This window comes from Neophocaena asiaeorientalis, unplaced genomic scaffold (assembly GCF_003031525.2).
Source record: "Neophocaena asiaeorientalis asiaeorientalis breed wild unplaced genomic scaffold, Neophocaena_asiaeorientalis_V1.1 scaffold57, whole genome shotgun sequence".
In the NCBI taxonomy this organism is placed as follows: Eukaryota; Metazoa; Chordata; class Mammalia; order Artiodactyla; family Phocoenidae; genus Neophocaena; species Neophocaena asiaeorientalis.
Window position 1 is genome coordinate 7961267 of NW_020172731.1, and position 12529 is coordinate 7973795.

At 40.0% G+C, this 12529-nt stretch overlaps 1 protein-coding gene across 1 annotated transcript; it reads right to left on the bottom strand.

Moving 5' to 3' along the window:
• Positions 1 to 264: 264 nt before the first annotated feature.
• Positions 265 to 9250, bottom strand: ESM1 (endothelial cell specific molecule 1). The gene is made up of 3 exons (XM_024740344.1): positions 8733 to 9250; positions 5458 to 5610; positions 265 to 1804 (listed from the first exon to the last, which is right to left on the bottom strand). The coding sequence occupies exons 1-3, from the start codon at positions 9172 to 9174 to the stop codon at positions 1704 to 1706; spliced, it is 696 nt and encodes a 231-aa protein (XP_024596112.1). The 5' UTR covers positions 9175 to 9250; the 3' UTR covers positions 265 to 1703.
• Between the last annotated feature and the right edge of the window lie 3279 nt (positions 9251 to 12529).

The window sequence follows — 12529 nt, forward strand, 5'->3', positions numbered from 1 at the left end:
GTATAATTGATTCACTTTGTTATAAAGCAGAAACTAACACACCATTGTAAAGCAATTATACTCCAATAAAGATGTAAAATAAATAAATAAAAACAACAAAAAAAAGAAATACATGTTCTGGTCTCACATTTTGACAGAAGATGCTTATCTGTAGCAGAAAATTTACATGAGGAGCCTGTCCTTTGATATGTATTAAAGAGTTATTCATTGAATGAATCATTTAAATATTTTAATGATTAACGAAGTCATGAATGGACTAGGAGAGGCTGTCTTGTTTGTTTTATTGATCAATAATAAACTTGTCCTTTTAAAACAAATCCTAACAGCTTATTCAGCTTACATTCAAAGACCCTGCCACACACACATTCACAACTCTGTTGGCAAACTTTGAGAATAAAATACAGGTACATAGTGAAATGATTCTTAAATAATTCTTCACTCCAAATAAAATATTTCTGCAAATGTTTCCTAACAAAATCTAGTACAACAGTCCTGTTTGTGCTAAGATCCTTCCAAGTGTACTCATAATTCCACTTATCAACCAAGTTTAAAGAAAAAAATACATTAATATGAACTATATTTTAAAGTTGACATTTCCTGCTGAAATTGACTCTCTTCCAAACCTCCTAAAAAGCTTTTTCTACTTTGAATTTAAAACTCATCTATGTCACTGCACTTACTTTTAAATAAATTCCCTCTGTTGCTCATGTTTTTGACCTTTTATAAATCCATAGTGACTAAATTTTTCTAGGTTTCTCGTACACTTATTACTATTAATATTACTATAATTATTAATAATAAATTTACCATGCCTTGGGTGTTTGAAAACCTTATAGAGTTATACCTTTATTCTAACCGTTTTAAACAACAATATTATGTTTATTTTCTCAAGAGGGTGATAAATATGGGTATGGAGGATGACTTGTACTAACAACTGTTTACAAAAATATATAAATATTTACCTTCACACTTCCCCCAAGTGGGCAAAATACTTCCTTGCTCTCTCCATCTGAGGTGGCATCCTTTAAAACCATTTATGGAAGTGTGTGTTTGCCCTGTGCCCCAGAACCATCCTTCAGGTGCGGTAACCTGGGAACTACATTAGCAGCCCTTTGAAACCTGCTTCAATTCAAGGCTACTACTCAAACTCCTGCAAGTTTCCAACATCCCACTTCCTTCAGGGACTGTTTTGTTTTCACTTTTCCCAAAGTGAAGAAAAAGCACAATTAAATTCTACTGAGGCTACCACAAGGAATATCTAAATGTCATACTCTCCCACCCCCAGCGCCACCTTCTCTTGCTCCTAACTCTTCCTCCAGCCCATATCCCAACATTAATGTACATCAAGTCAAGAACCGTGGACTCGCTGTGGTCTTCAGGTTTGGCTAGCTTTCTCTTTGGCTGATCTCCCTCCAGGTTAAGATTATCTAAGTTGCATTTTTAGTTCTTCACTATTACTATAAACACATATTAAACAAATCTATACGCATTCAAATATTTAACAAATATCTAAGAGTCTCCAGTCATATGCATTTTATGGATTGTTAGTAGCCTACTTTTTCTTTTTCTGGACCCACCCTGAATCACACTTATTCTCCAAAAGTTACATGTCCATATGCTATAATACAGACAATTCCTAAAGTGTTGGCTGTGTGTTGAATGATCATTAAAATAGAGTCTTCTCTTGGAAATCCCACCCAGGATCAGCGTGGATTTAACCACTTCATTACAGGAGACCGGGCAGCATTCTCCTTCACGAGTTCTTCTCGCACAGCATTGCCATCTCCAGATGCCATGTCATGCTCTGAAAGTAGAAGGAATACAAATCATTTCCAAATGTTTATAACTTCAAGATCAAGTACGGTTTTGTCTTATTTTTGTATTACAATGGATTTGCAATGAAATCTTTAATAGATTCCAAGAGTCTATGCTGTGTTCACCTGCTATCAATTAGCACCTCCTTGAATTATTTCTCTTCATTCTCCTATTATCACCTGACATTATTCTATATATGCATTTGTCTTTTGTTCCCTGTATTATCTCACTCCACCACTAGAGTATCAGCTCCGTGAAGGCAGGGACTTTGTTTTGTTCACTGTTGCAACAGTGCCTGGAACATCGTAGGCACTTAAATACTTTTGGAATGAGCAAATGCTGTAAGTATAGATCTCTAAGTAAGATTCTTATACTATCTGATATGGAAAAGGAATTAGCTTATCGATGTGACTCCAGAATGCAGAAGGCAGACCAAAGGGCAGACCTTTTATAAAGATAGTTCTTGCTCTACATAAAAATTTGTAATATTTAGAATTTTTTAAATGAAGTTCTCTGCTTCTCAGAAAAATGAGGTGTGTTTGCTTTAGCAGTGCACATTCTGCTGTATGAAGATTAGCATGGCCCAGTAGTTAAATGAATGTATGTAAATTCATGAAACTCAATAAATCTTACCACTACCCCACACCCACCCCCTGAAAAAAAAAAAACTCCTTGTGAATTCCCAATCTTAGAAAGGTGGAAAGCTCACTACTAAACAGCAACAACAACAACAAATGAAGAAGGGAAACCAGGAAGTCCATTTGCCAAGAATGTTGTGACCAACAGGTAGAAAGTTAGAGAAGACAACCTCATGCAATCAAGGTATGAAAGGCACCTCCGAGGTCCCTGTGCTGAGGAACCTTGGTGCCATTTACAAAGGCTTTGCAGAGGTGATATGAAGCCCAAGACAGGACAGAGGCCCCAAGCCCCCTCCTGTAAACAGTAGCACCTGAAGCCCAGGAAGTCCCACGTGGACAATGCAAAACTGAACGGAAGGGCTCCTGGGCAGCCTTCCCACGAGGTCTTTAGGATATTCTGTGCTCCATCCTCAACCTGATTAAGGTTTACCGAGGTCACACTAATAGTCATCCTTAGTTGCTCCTTTAGCTCAGGAAAGGCAACACCTTAGGTCAGAAAATGCTTTTTCCATAAATTTCTAATAAGAATCTTGATACCTAATCTGGGCACAGAAATATTTTTTGTGTAACCCTTAATGTAACTTTCATCCAGCAAAATACAGCTGACCTTGAACAACGCTGGTGTTAGGGATGCCAACCCCCATGCAGTAGAAAACCCACCTATTGTTATATCTGCCCCCAAACAAAGGAATTGGTAAATGACTCACCCAAGGGCGGGAAGCTGAAACGGTTTGGATAGAATCAGGACTCAAACCCTAGTTCTTTGACTCCACGGATTGTGATCTCTAATCGAAAACAAACTGTTCCCCACACTTAGTTAATCTAAAGATCTGTAACATGAAAATACAGGTGCTATGTTTATTGGGGAAAAAAATGTGCATATACGTGGATCCACACAGTTCAAATCCATGTTGTTCAAGGGTCAAGTGTATCTGTTTCCAAGGCATCTATACAGTGGTCAAGATTTTTGCAGAATCTGCAAGCAAACGAGAAAGGGTGACAGGCCCGAGGGAAAGAGACTGCACAAGGGTCCAGAGGAGCAGAGGATGTGCTCCTGTGTGTGCAGCAGGAAGGACGGAGGTGAGACAACAGAGTTCCATCACTGAGGAATATTCCAGAGGAGCTCGAGAGCCCCCCAGACCTTCATCCCAAACAGCAACAAAGATTCACCAGGGATTTAACTCTCTCTTGGTGGGAAAGATTCAGGTGCAATCTTAAACGAGTGAAGAGGGATTCTAAAGTTGCTCCTTTAATGTTCTTTGTAGCCTACGGTTTTAAGAAAGCAAAATAAGACAAAAGGAGCTACAAGTGTTTGAGGCAGCTAGCTGTGCTGAGGTAATAGGTTTCCCTGTACTAAAGACAATCAAACCATTCAAAACATTCCTTGTCTCAGGGCTTCCCTGGTGGCGCAGTGGTTGAGAGTCTGCCTGCCAATGCAGAGGACACGGGTTCGTGCCCCGCTCCGGGAAAATCCCACATGCCACGGAGCAGCTGGGCCCGTGAGCCATGGCCGCTGAGCCTGCGCGTCCGGAGTCTGTGCTCCGCAACGGGAGAGGCCACAACAGTGAGAGGCCCGTGTACCGCAAAAACAAAACAAAGCAAACAAACAAAAAAATTCCTCATTTCAGAGAGTAGATTGGTGGTTGCTAGGGGTTGAAGAGTGGGAGTAACAGCGTGATGGGTACTGGTTTTATTTGGAGCTGAGAAAAGTGTTCTGGAGCTAGATAGAGGTGGTGGCTTCCCAACACTGTGAATATACCAAATGCCACTGAATTGTTCACTTTAAAAAGGTTAATTTTATGTTAGGTGAATTTCACCTCAACAAAAAAATTTTTCCGAACTTAAAATTCAATTTTCTTCCATTTTGCTTTTCAAGAACTATAGGGACAAGTCATAAGTATTTATAATGTTAATACTGATCTCAATATCCAGATCAAGTATTCACGTAGATACTCACCTAATAGGTTAAAAACAGGTTTTCAATTTAAATTAATGTTTAAGGGCACAGCCACACTTAAAAATAATAATTCACTGAAAAACACAGTATTTCCCCTTTATCTTGATGTACTTAACTGAACCCACATGTAAGAAGGAGGTAAAGCTGGGAAATAAGCACATTTGTCAATATTTCAAATCTTATTTAATTTGAAGTGCAAAGAACCAGAAACAAAAAGTGAAATAGATTTGGACTGTCAACTATTTGTATCTGAGGGGGAAAAGTATACAGTTTGTTGATACTAGCAGTTGCTCTGGCTACATGTTATTTTAAACATGTAGCTACTTCCAATTTAAAGCTTTCCAATTTAAAGCTTTACTGTACTAACAATTTATTCAACAAGATAACCAAATAGGTTAATAGCATAGTCTTATAGGCTGTATTTCTCACATTCTAACAACCTGTGTAAGAAATACAGAAGCACTAACAAGCAGTATGTGAACATCACACACTTTCATTCAAAGGTTTAGAGATGATTGCCAAATTTTAATCACAGATACTATCTCTTATTGTCTCCAAAAGCCACAAAAAGGCATGCTTGGAATTATTCCATTTAAGCACTTCCATTTGGTTTAAAAAAAGAAATGTTTTATATTTTCTATGTTGGCTCTTAAGTCTTATCCAATAAATTCCTCAGAGTACTCCTTCTACGTGAAGTTGGGAGAGAAGCAGCTTTGTCTAGTATGTATGTAAAACAGATCACTGAAGAATTTAAATAACTTTGTATATCTCGGTTATTTTTTAGCACAGGTTTTTTCTGTAATCAATCATATTTATCCTCCATATAAACTGGGTAAACTTTACAAAAATGATATAATCTTCAAAATTATTAATGAGGTTTCTTTGAAAAAAAGCAACAAATTTCAACAACCCTCCACCTTTCCCTTAAATTAAATAAAAGAAACTAAATCATTTAAACCAACGTCTTATTCTACTCATCCATATTTTTTCTTATTCAAACTGAAAATGAGGCTATGTTTCAATGTTTATACAGGAATCAATTCTTACCTGTGTGAGAAACAAATCTCTGGTTGGCAGCCTTGGCTACTGAATATTGGAAGAAGGGAAACTTCAGACATTTGCCGGTCACCCTGTCACATATGCCCGACTGACAGCTGCAGGTCTGCTTGCATTCCATCCCGAAGGTGCCATACGGACAGTCTAAGGATAAAGGGAAAGTTGAGAGAGGGAGCTGCTTGTTGTACATAAGCGTCCATCCTCACAGCCCGTGTGCACAGCCTCAGGAATTGGACAAATCTCATGAATATTGACTATCAGATAAAACCCAATTCTCCAAAAATCCCAGGCTTTGAAAATTGAAACCTTGTCACAAATGTGAAATCACACACTAAGACCAGATAGTGGATGCCTCACTTGTAGTGTCTTGCTGTGAAGTTTAATTGAAGACAGATACACGTAACCAATATCCTTGAACCAGTCTTAATTCTGTCTACTTTCTGCTTAGATACCAAAAGACAAGGTCTCATGGGCTACCTCTGTGACAGCTCAGTGAAGGTGGGCAATTGAATAGACATGTGCATCAGCTCCTCACAGAGCTTAAGAGATATGATGCTGTATTTGAATCACCTGTAATCACAGACAATTTACTGTTGTAAAGGTACAGGAAAGGGCTTAAACTAACCAGGGGCTAAGAGGGCGATCATCCTAGCTCTTCACGAAGTGGCTAGACCTCAATCTGCTCCAACTCTTATCAACTTCCTTATCTATCAAAATGGTGGTACAAATGTACCTAACTCCTCCAGATGTTAAGAGGATTCACTACTAAAACCCTCTGCAGAGCTAAGATCCAATATGCTAAATGAAAAGGAAGCTGAGAATGTATTCGTATACCTAACCAAATCTGGAAGCTTTTAGAGCTTCAATGTTTTCATACTTAGACTAAAACATACTATATTGAGAAAAAGAGAACAAACTCATTTAGTAAAAATGCATGGGTTTTATGATGTAAATAGCATCTCAATAGACTAGCCAGGCTTGAACAGCCAAGCAGAATATTTATTCTCATGGCATAAGAATATCCTTGTAAATGTACAATCCCACATGGGTGAAGAAACAAGTTGTGAGGCATCTAAGTCTTTAGCAATCTAATATTCCACAGAATGATCAAGATAGATATTAATGAACTATATTTTTTAAAGAGATTTAGGACTGCTGTACTCTGCATCCTACAGATTAGAGAAGCACCTGGTTTTAAACTTTGGCCTCTCTGTTGGGAAGAATAGTTCTTAAGAGGGATCCTGAAAAAAGTATCTGGCAGAAAATCACACAGCATTGGGATCTGACTGTGTCTCCAGTGATATTGAAAACTAAAACTTTAGCCAGATTCTCAGTTATGCTTCTATTGTATCCCTCAATGTACTGAATAATGCTGGGCAGATAGTAGGTGTTCAATAAATATTGTTATCTGGGCAACGCGACACCAAACATCTGAATATTTAAAAAACATCCAGATATGCAGCTAAAGTATACAGTTTTCATAGGGGTGTCCTTTTAAAAAAAAGCTAAAGTAGAGAGTTTGCCTATAGCAAAATATAATGTATCTAACTGCTGAGGTTCACACAGCCTCACTATTCCCAGCAGAGAGTAAATGTTCGAAACCAGACTCACTTGCAATCTGAAGGATGTCCAAGAGCTATCCTAAACAGCTTTTAAAAATATATCTTATTAACAGCTACCTCAATCATTCAGTGAATATTGGAGTGCTAAAGACTCCAGATGCCTTACAGCTTGTTTCTTTACCCATATGTAATTGGACATTTACAATCACACATACAGAGTCAATTTTTATGCCAAGAGAAAAAGCAGTCCACGGCGTATACTTGTTATATCATAAGTATGATTGTGTTAACCACTTCCTCCCTAATTTCCCTGTGTGAAGTACTTTTTTCTTGGCTGATAAGCCCTATAATTTACAGAAAATAGAGATCCTACTCAGCTGAAAGAAATGTATGTGAATGTCCACCAGAGAAAATGTTTCCTCACTCTTCTACTTTTTATTGGTTATAAACAAAAATAAGCTAAGCAAAAAATAAAATTCTCCTAAAAGTTCAAGCATTTATTTCCTAACCTTTAGTATGTTTTGTGGCCTAAAAGGTAATTGATTTATAAAATATTTTTCTAAAAGAATTAATGGAATTAGCTCAATACTGGATGATTACCATTCATAAAAACTTACAGTTGTATTAAACACATAAAATAAGAATTATTTAGAAACTTCTCAGTCCCTTTAATTTTAAAAGCTTCTTTATAGCTGATTCACTTTGCTGTACAGCAGTAACTAACACAGCATTGTAAAGTAATTATACTCCAATAAAGATGTATAAAAAATAAAAATAAAAGCTTCTTTGTACTGTAAAACTGATGGATGGGGCTATAACATATGTGTTGAATCTTAATAATAGTTCTTAACATGAGATCATGAGGTATCCATACACAGAGTATTTTAAAATCACCGTTCTTTCGTTTCTAAACATGTTAAACATTGTAAACTACAGTCACTAAGTTTGAAATAAATTCTACAAATATTTAACTGCATTGTTTAGCTATAATTTCATTTTTCTTTAAGTCTGTAAGAGTGCTAACCTCTTTCTTTACAGAGTTCCAATTTTAGTTTTTCTTTAGGTGTTATTTTTCCTGGTCTTACACTCATTTTTCTAGATGACCAAAACCTTTTATAGAGTGGAATGAGGTTTGTTTTATACTTCAGGGTATCTTCCTCCAAGAATGTGAGTCATTTTGCTAGATGACTTAAGCTGCCCTATTTCACAAAGTGCATTAGTGTTCATCAGAAATATTTGATCTTGAGAGGTGCCCTCCATCCCGTGGACCCTTTTAAGATCAAAGAATCACTAAACCGCAGGGCTAGCCACCACTCCAAGAGGTTATCCAGTGCAGACCTCTGTAATCACTGACTGCAGAAGAGAGGACACCTAAACCATCCATAACAGATTACCTGTCAAGTTCCTGAAGTTTTCCAGAAAAGGAGGCAACACAGTCTTCAATGGGAACTTGAAAAAAAAATCTCCCAGGCATAATGAGTGAAATGCTGTATTCCTTTCTGGGTTTTCTTGCACACTGGGTTCAGTTGCAATCTGCAGAGTTATCTTTCTCTCTCTCTCTATGACAGCATCAGTGGGGGACCTGGTCCCTAACCCACCTGCATTTTCCCTCTTTGCAATTTGAGAAAAGGCTCCTCATCTCTCGCGCTGGCTAAAAGCCCTCAGTGTGCCCTGGGCGGGGAGAAGAAAGGGGTCACTCTTTACCTTTGCAGATACCAAACTCGTCACCAAAATCATCCTCCTCACTGTAAAACTGACACCTCAGCCCGGGGCCACACTTCACGCCATCCATGCCTGAGACCGTGCGGTAGCAAGTTTCTCCCGGACCAGCGGCGCACACCCGGCAGCAGCCACAGTCGTCCAGCACCGTCCTCTTACAGCGCAGGCTGCTTTTGCACTCGTTAGTGTCACAACGCTCCGGGCAATCGACCGCGTACTTGGTGCTCCAGGCCGCCACCAGGTGCGCGGGGACCAGGAGCGTGGCCAGCAGCAGGAGGCTCTTCATGTTTCCCGCGGCGGCTCGGGCTCCGCTTCCCCGCGGCGGGGTCTTTGCTGGCGGGAAGAAGCCGTCCAAAGTGGTAGCTGAGCCTCTGCCTACACGTTTATGAGTTTTATACACTGGGTTGCCCGCATGCTTCCCCGTCATCAATTTCCTCAACCCAGCAGCAGCGCTGTCCTCCTGCCAGGCTCTCTTGTTTTAGTTTATGAAATCCAGGATGAAGGCTGGATTAACACGCTGCTGCCATCCAGGAATTGAAAAGCCCGGGCTGATGTCATCTGTTATGTTTAGATGGTTGTTTTGCATGAGGACTAAAACACTCGCTCACATCCGTCTCAAGGGCTCAAGGACGTCTGTGAAGGGGGAATAAAGAAGGCTGCACACCCTCCTCCAGGACAGGAATTGTTCGGACACCAGCACATCAGTTGGGGCATAGCTTTGTCTACGAGCCTCTGCAGTCATGAGGAGAATTATATCGACATGAATCATCAGGACCGAAGAAGCTCCTTTTAAAAAAATAAATAAACATTTGGTATTTCCTTTCAATAAATAGCTATGAGATCATTTGGAAGAAGAAAGGGTTATGGTGGGCCTTTTCAATACTTAGAAGAAAGAAAATATTTTGAAAGGGATTTTTTTAAAGACCCTCTCTTCCTTCCTCTCACCCCTCATCCAGTGTTATTTCTAAAACAATTCACATGGCATATATCTAAGTTTATCATGGATGTAGCTATATTTCTAGTAAGATGTGGAACGGCCGCTGAGAATTTCCTTTAAAATCAATACAAAACCCACAAAAGTGGTAAGATGCTGCTGACACTGTTTCTGGCTTACTCAGTTTTGGAAAAACTTATCAGTTGGACTTGTCCTGACCCAAAACTCACTGGGGAGAAGGCTCATCCATCACCAAGTCTGCTTGTCCAATGATTGAGCCCATTCGGAGCCCTTCCCCTCACCTCCTGGCATCGATCAGAACGCTCACTAAAAACCGCCAAACAAGGCAGGCAGCCCAAGGAAACAAATGAGCCAGCAGGCAAATCAGACCATGGCCCAGAGAGGCAAGTCACAGGGAAGGGAAAATATTACCCATCAGGAAACAAGGTCTTCAAGCTATGGAGGGTCACAGGGCCTAGGTCCCACTGGGGAAGACAGAGCAGTCCTCTTAATATATTAACTGGATCTCGGCCTCATTAAGCAAGGTTTGTGGGGCAGAAAGAGCAAGTTTGAAAGAGAGAAGAGAGTTCTTACACTAGCTACATGTTGGAGTCCAAGCCCCACCACCTATGAAAATAGACATATTCCCACTGTCATCTAGTAAATATACAGCCAACGAAGTCGATAGCTCTTGGTCAGTCACAAGTCAGTGATGGGCAAGCCACAGGGCTTCTCTCAGCCTCTGTTTCCCTTTGGAGAACTGACAGTATTAGGCGAGCTGATCTCTAAAGTTCTTGTCCCTTCTAGAAGATGAGGTCGAGTTCATTGGATGTGACTTGAGGATTAGCCTTCAAATTTGCAATTTTAGGAGGATGGAGGGAATGGAAACCGAACTGCAGGAAACTGAGGAGATGGGAAGTGAAGGGCAGCAACTTAGCCTCCAAATTTCCCAAATTTTTCATGACAATCCAATTTAAAATATTCTATCTTCATCTCTCCAGAAGCAAACAGCACACTCTGATTAATTGTTTTCAATAGTAGGTAACATCCACTGAGTGCATGGTATGTACCAAGCACTGTTCTGAAGCATTTTACATGTATTAACTCACTTGATCCTCACCCAACCTTATGAAGTAGGTATTATTCTCATACCCATTTTACAAATGAGGAACATGTGTCAGAAAGGGGTTAAATAATTTGTCCAAGATCCCCAAAATGTCAGAGGATAAACTTGAACCATGTCAGTCTTGTGTCAAAGCCACACTCTCTATTGCCTATTACAACATAATCACCCTTCCATGGCCAATGCTCTGATGGCCTAGTTCACAATTTAGGCTGACCCTGGGAAAGGTTTCTTGTTCAAACTTTGCTGAACCCCACTTTCTGAGGAGAGCGGTTAATTGGAATAGTGGTCAATAATAACACCTAACTATTATAGAAAGCTTATGAGGTACTAGACACAATGCTAAGCACTTTATGTGGATTACCATACTTTCAAAACAACCTCAAGAGCTAGGTACTATTCTTATCCCCATCTTAGAGATGAGAAAACTGAGGACTAAAGGAGTTAAGCAACTTGTCCAAGGTCACAGAGTTAGCAAATGATAAAGCCAAGGACTCCAACCCAAAGACAGACCATCTCCAGAGACTAGAATAAGGACTGCAAAATCAAAGGCATGCAGGTGACCCAGTTGGGTGAGGTGGTGAGCTACACAAGGTGTCATGCAATAGGAAGGAGAGGATTTTGTCCACCTGAGAGTACACGCCTTCTCTAAGGGAAGTAGCCACTCCGTAGGGCTGGCTGACTGCTACCACACAGGAATACGAGCGCACTGTGCCCAGTCTTCTAATTTCTTCAAAGAGAAGCTAGAAACCAGATTTTGAAAGTAATCTCCTAATTTTGAAATGTTGGTCAGCATTTCATTCAAATTAGAAAACATTATCTGTGCCTTCATTTGTTTTAGACTGGATCCAGTCTGCACACTAGTTTGGGCTTGCTATAAATTTTGGATTCTGTCAGAGCTGGATCTGATCTCTGCTCTGCCACTTACTCCCTAAGGGAACTTAGTTTAATGTCTCTAAGCCTCCATTTCCTCGTGGTGTACAATGGGGCCAATAATACCTTCTTAATAGGGTTATTGTTAAGATTGATAAGATATGGGATGGGAAGTGTCAATCAAGCAATATGCATTCAATAAAATGATGGCTATTCTTCATTTTAAAAATATAGTCACCTTAGAATTGGCAATGAATAAAGAAAAATAATAAGTAAGAACCTTCTGACTTTTACAGGAATTTAAGGAAGAAACAATAAAGGCCTTTTTTTTTTTTTGCGGTACGCAGGCCTCTCACTGTTGTGACCTCTCCCGTTGCGGAGCACAGGCTCCGGATGCACAGGCTCAGCGGTCATGGCTCACGGGCCCAGCCGCTCCGCGGCATGTGGGATCTTCCCAGACCGGGGCACGAACCCGTGTCCCCTACATCGGCAGGCGGACTCCCAACCACTGCGCCACCAGGGAAGCCCCTAATAAAGGCCTTTGAATGTCAAAATCCCAAGTGTTAAGGGGAAGAAGAAGAGGAGCTTGTGGGCACCATCTTCTGCATTTCTCAAAATTGATAATACCTCTGGTAAATGACAATGACATAGAGAGAAGATATAAGTTGAGGATACCAAATTCACAGTAATAGTAAACCAAAACACAATACACAGAGGGGTGAAGAAAATATGCTCAGCAGAGCTCATAAATGGTGGAACTATCTCAATACATAGTACCTAACAGCTCATTTTGGGGACTCCTTCAATTCCTTCCAAGACCCAACAAAAACTTGGTCCCCACACAGTCCCTAA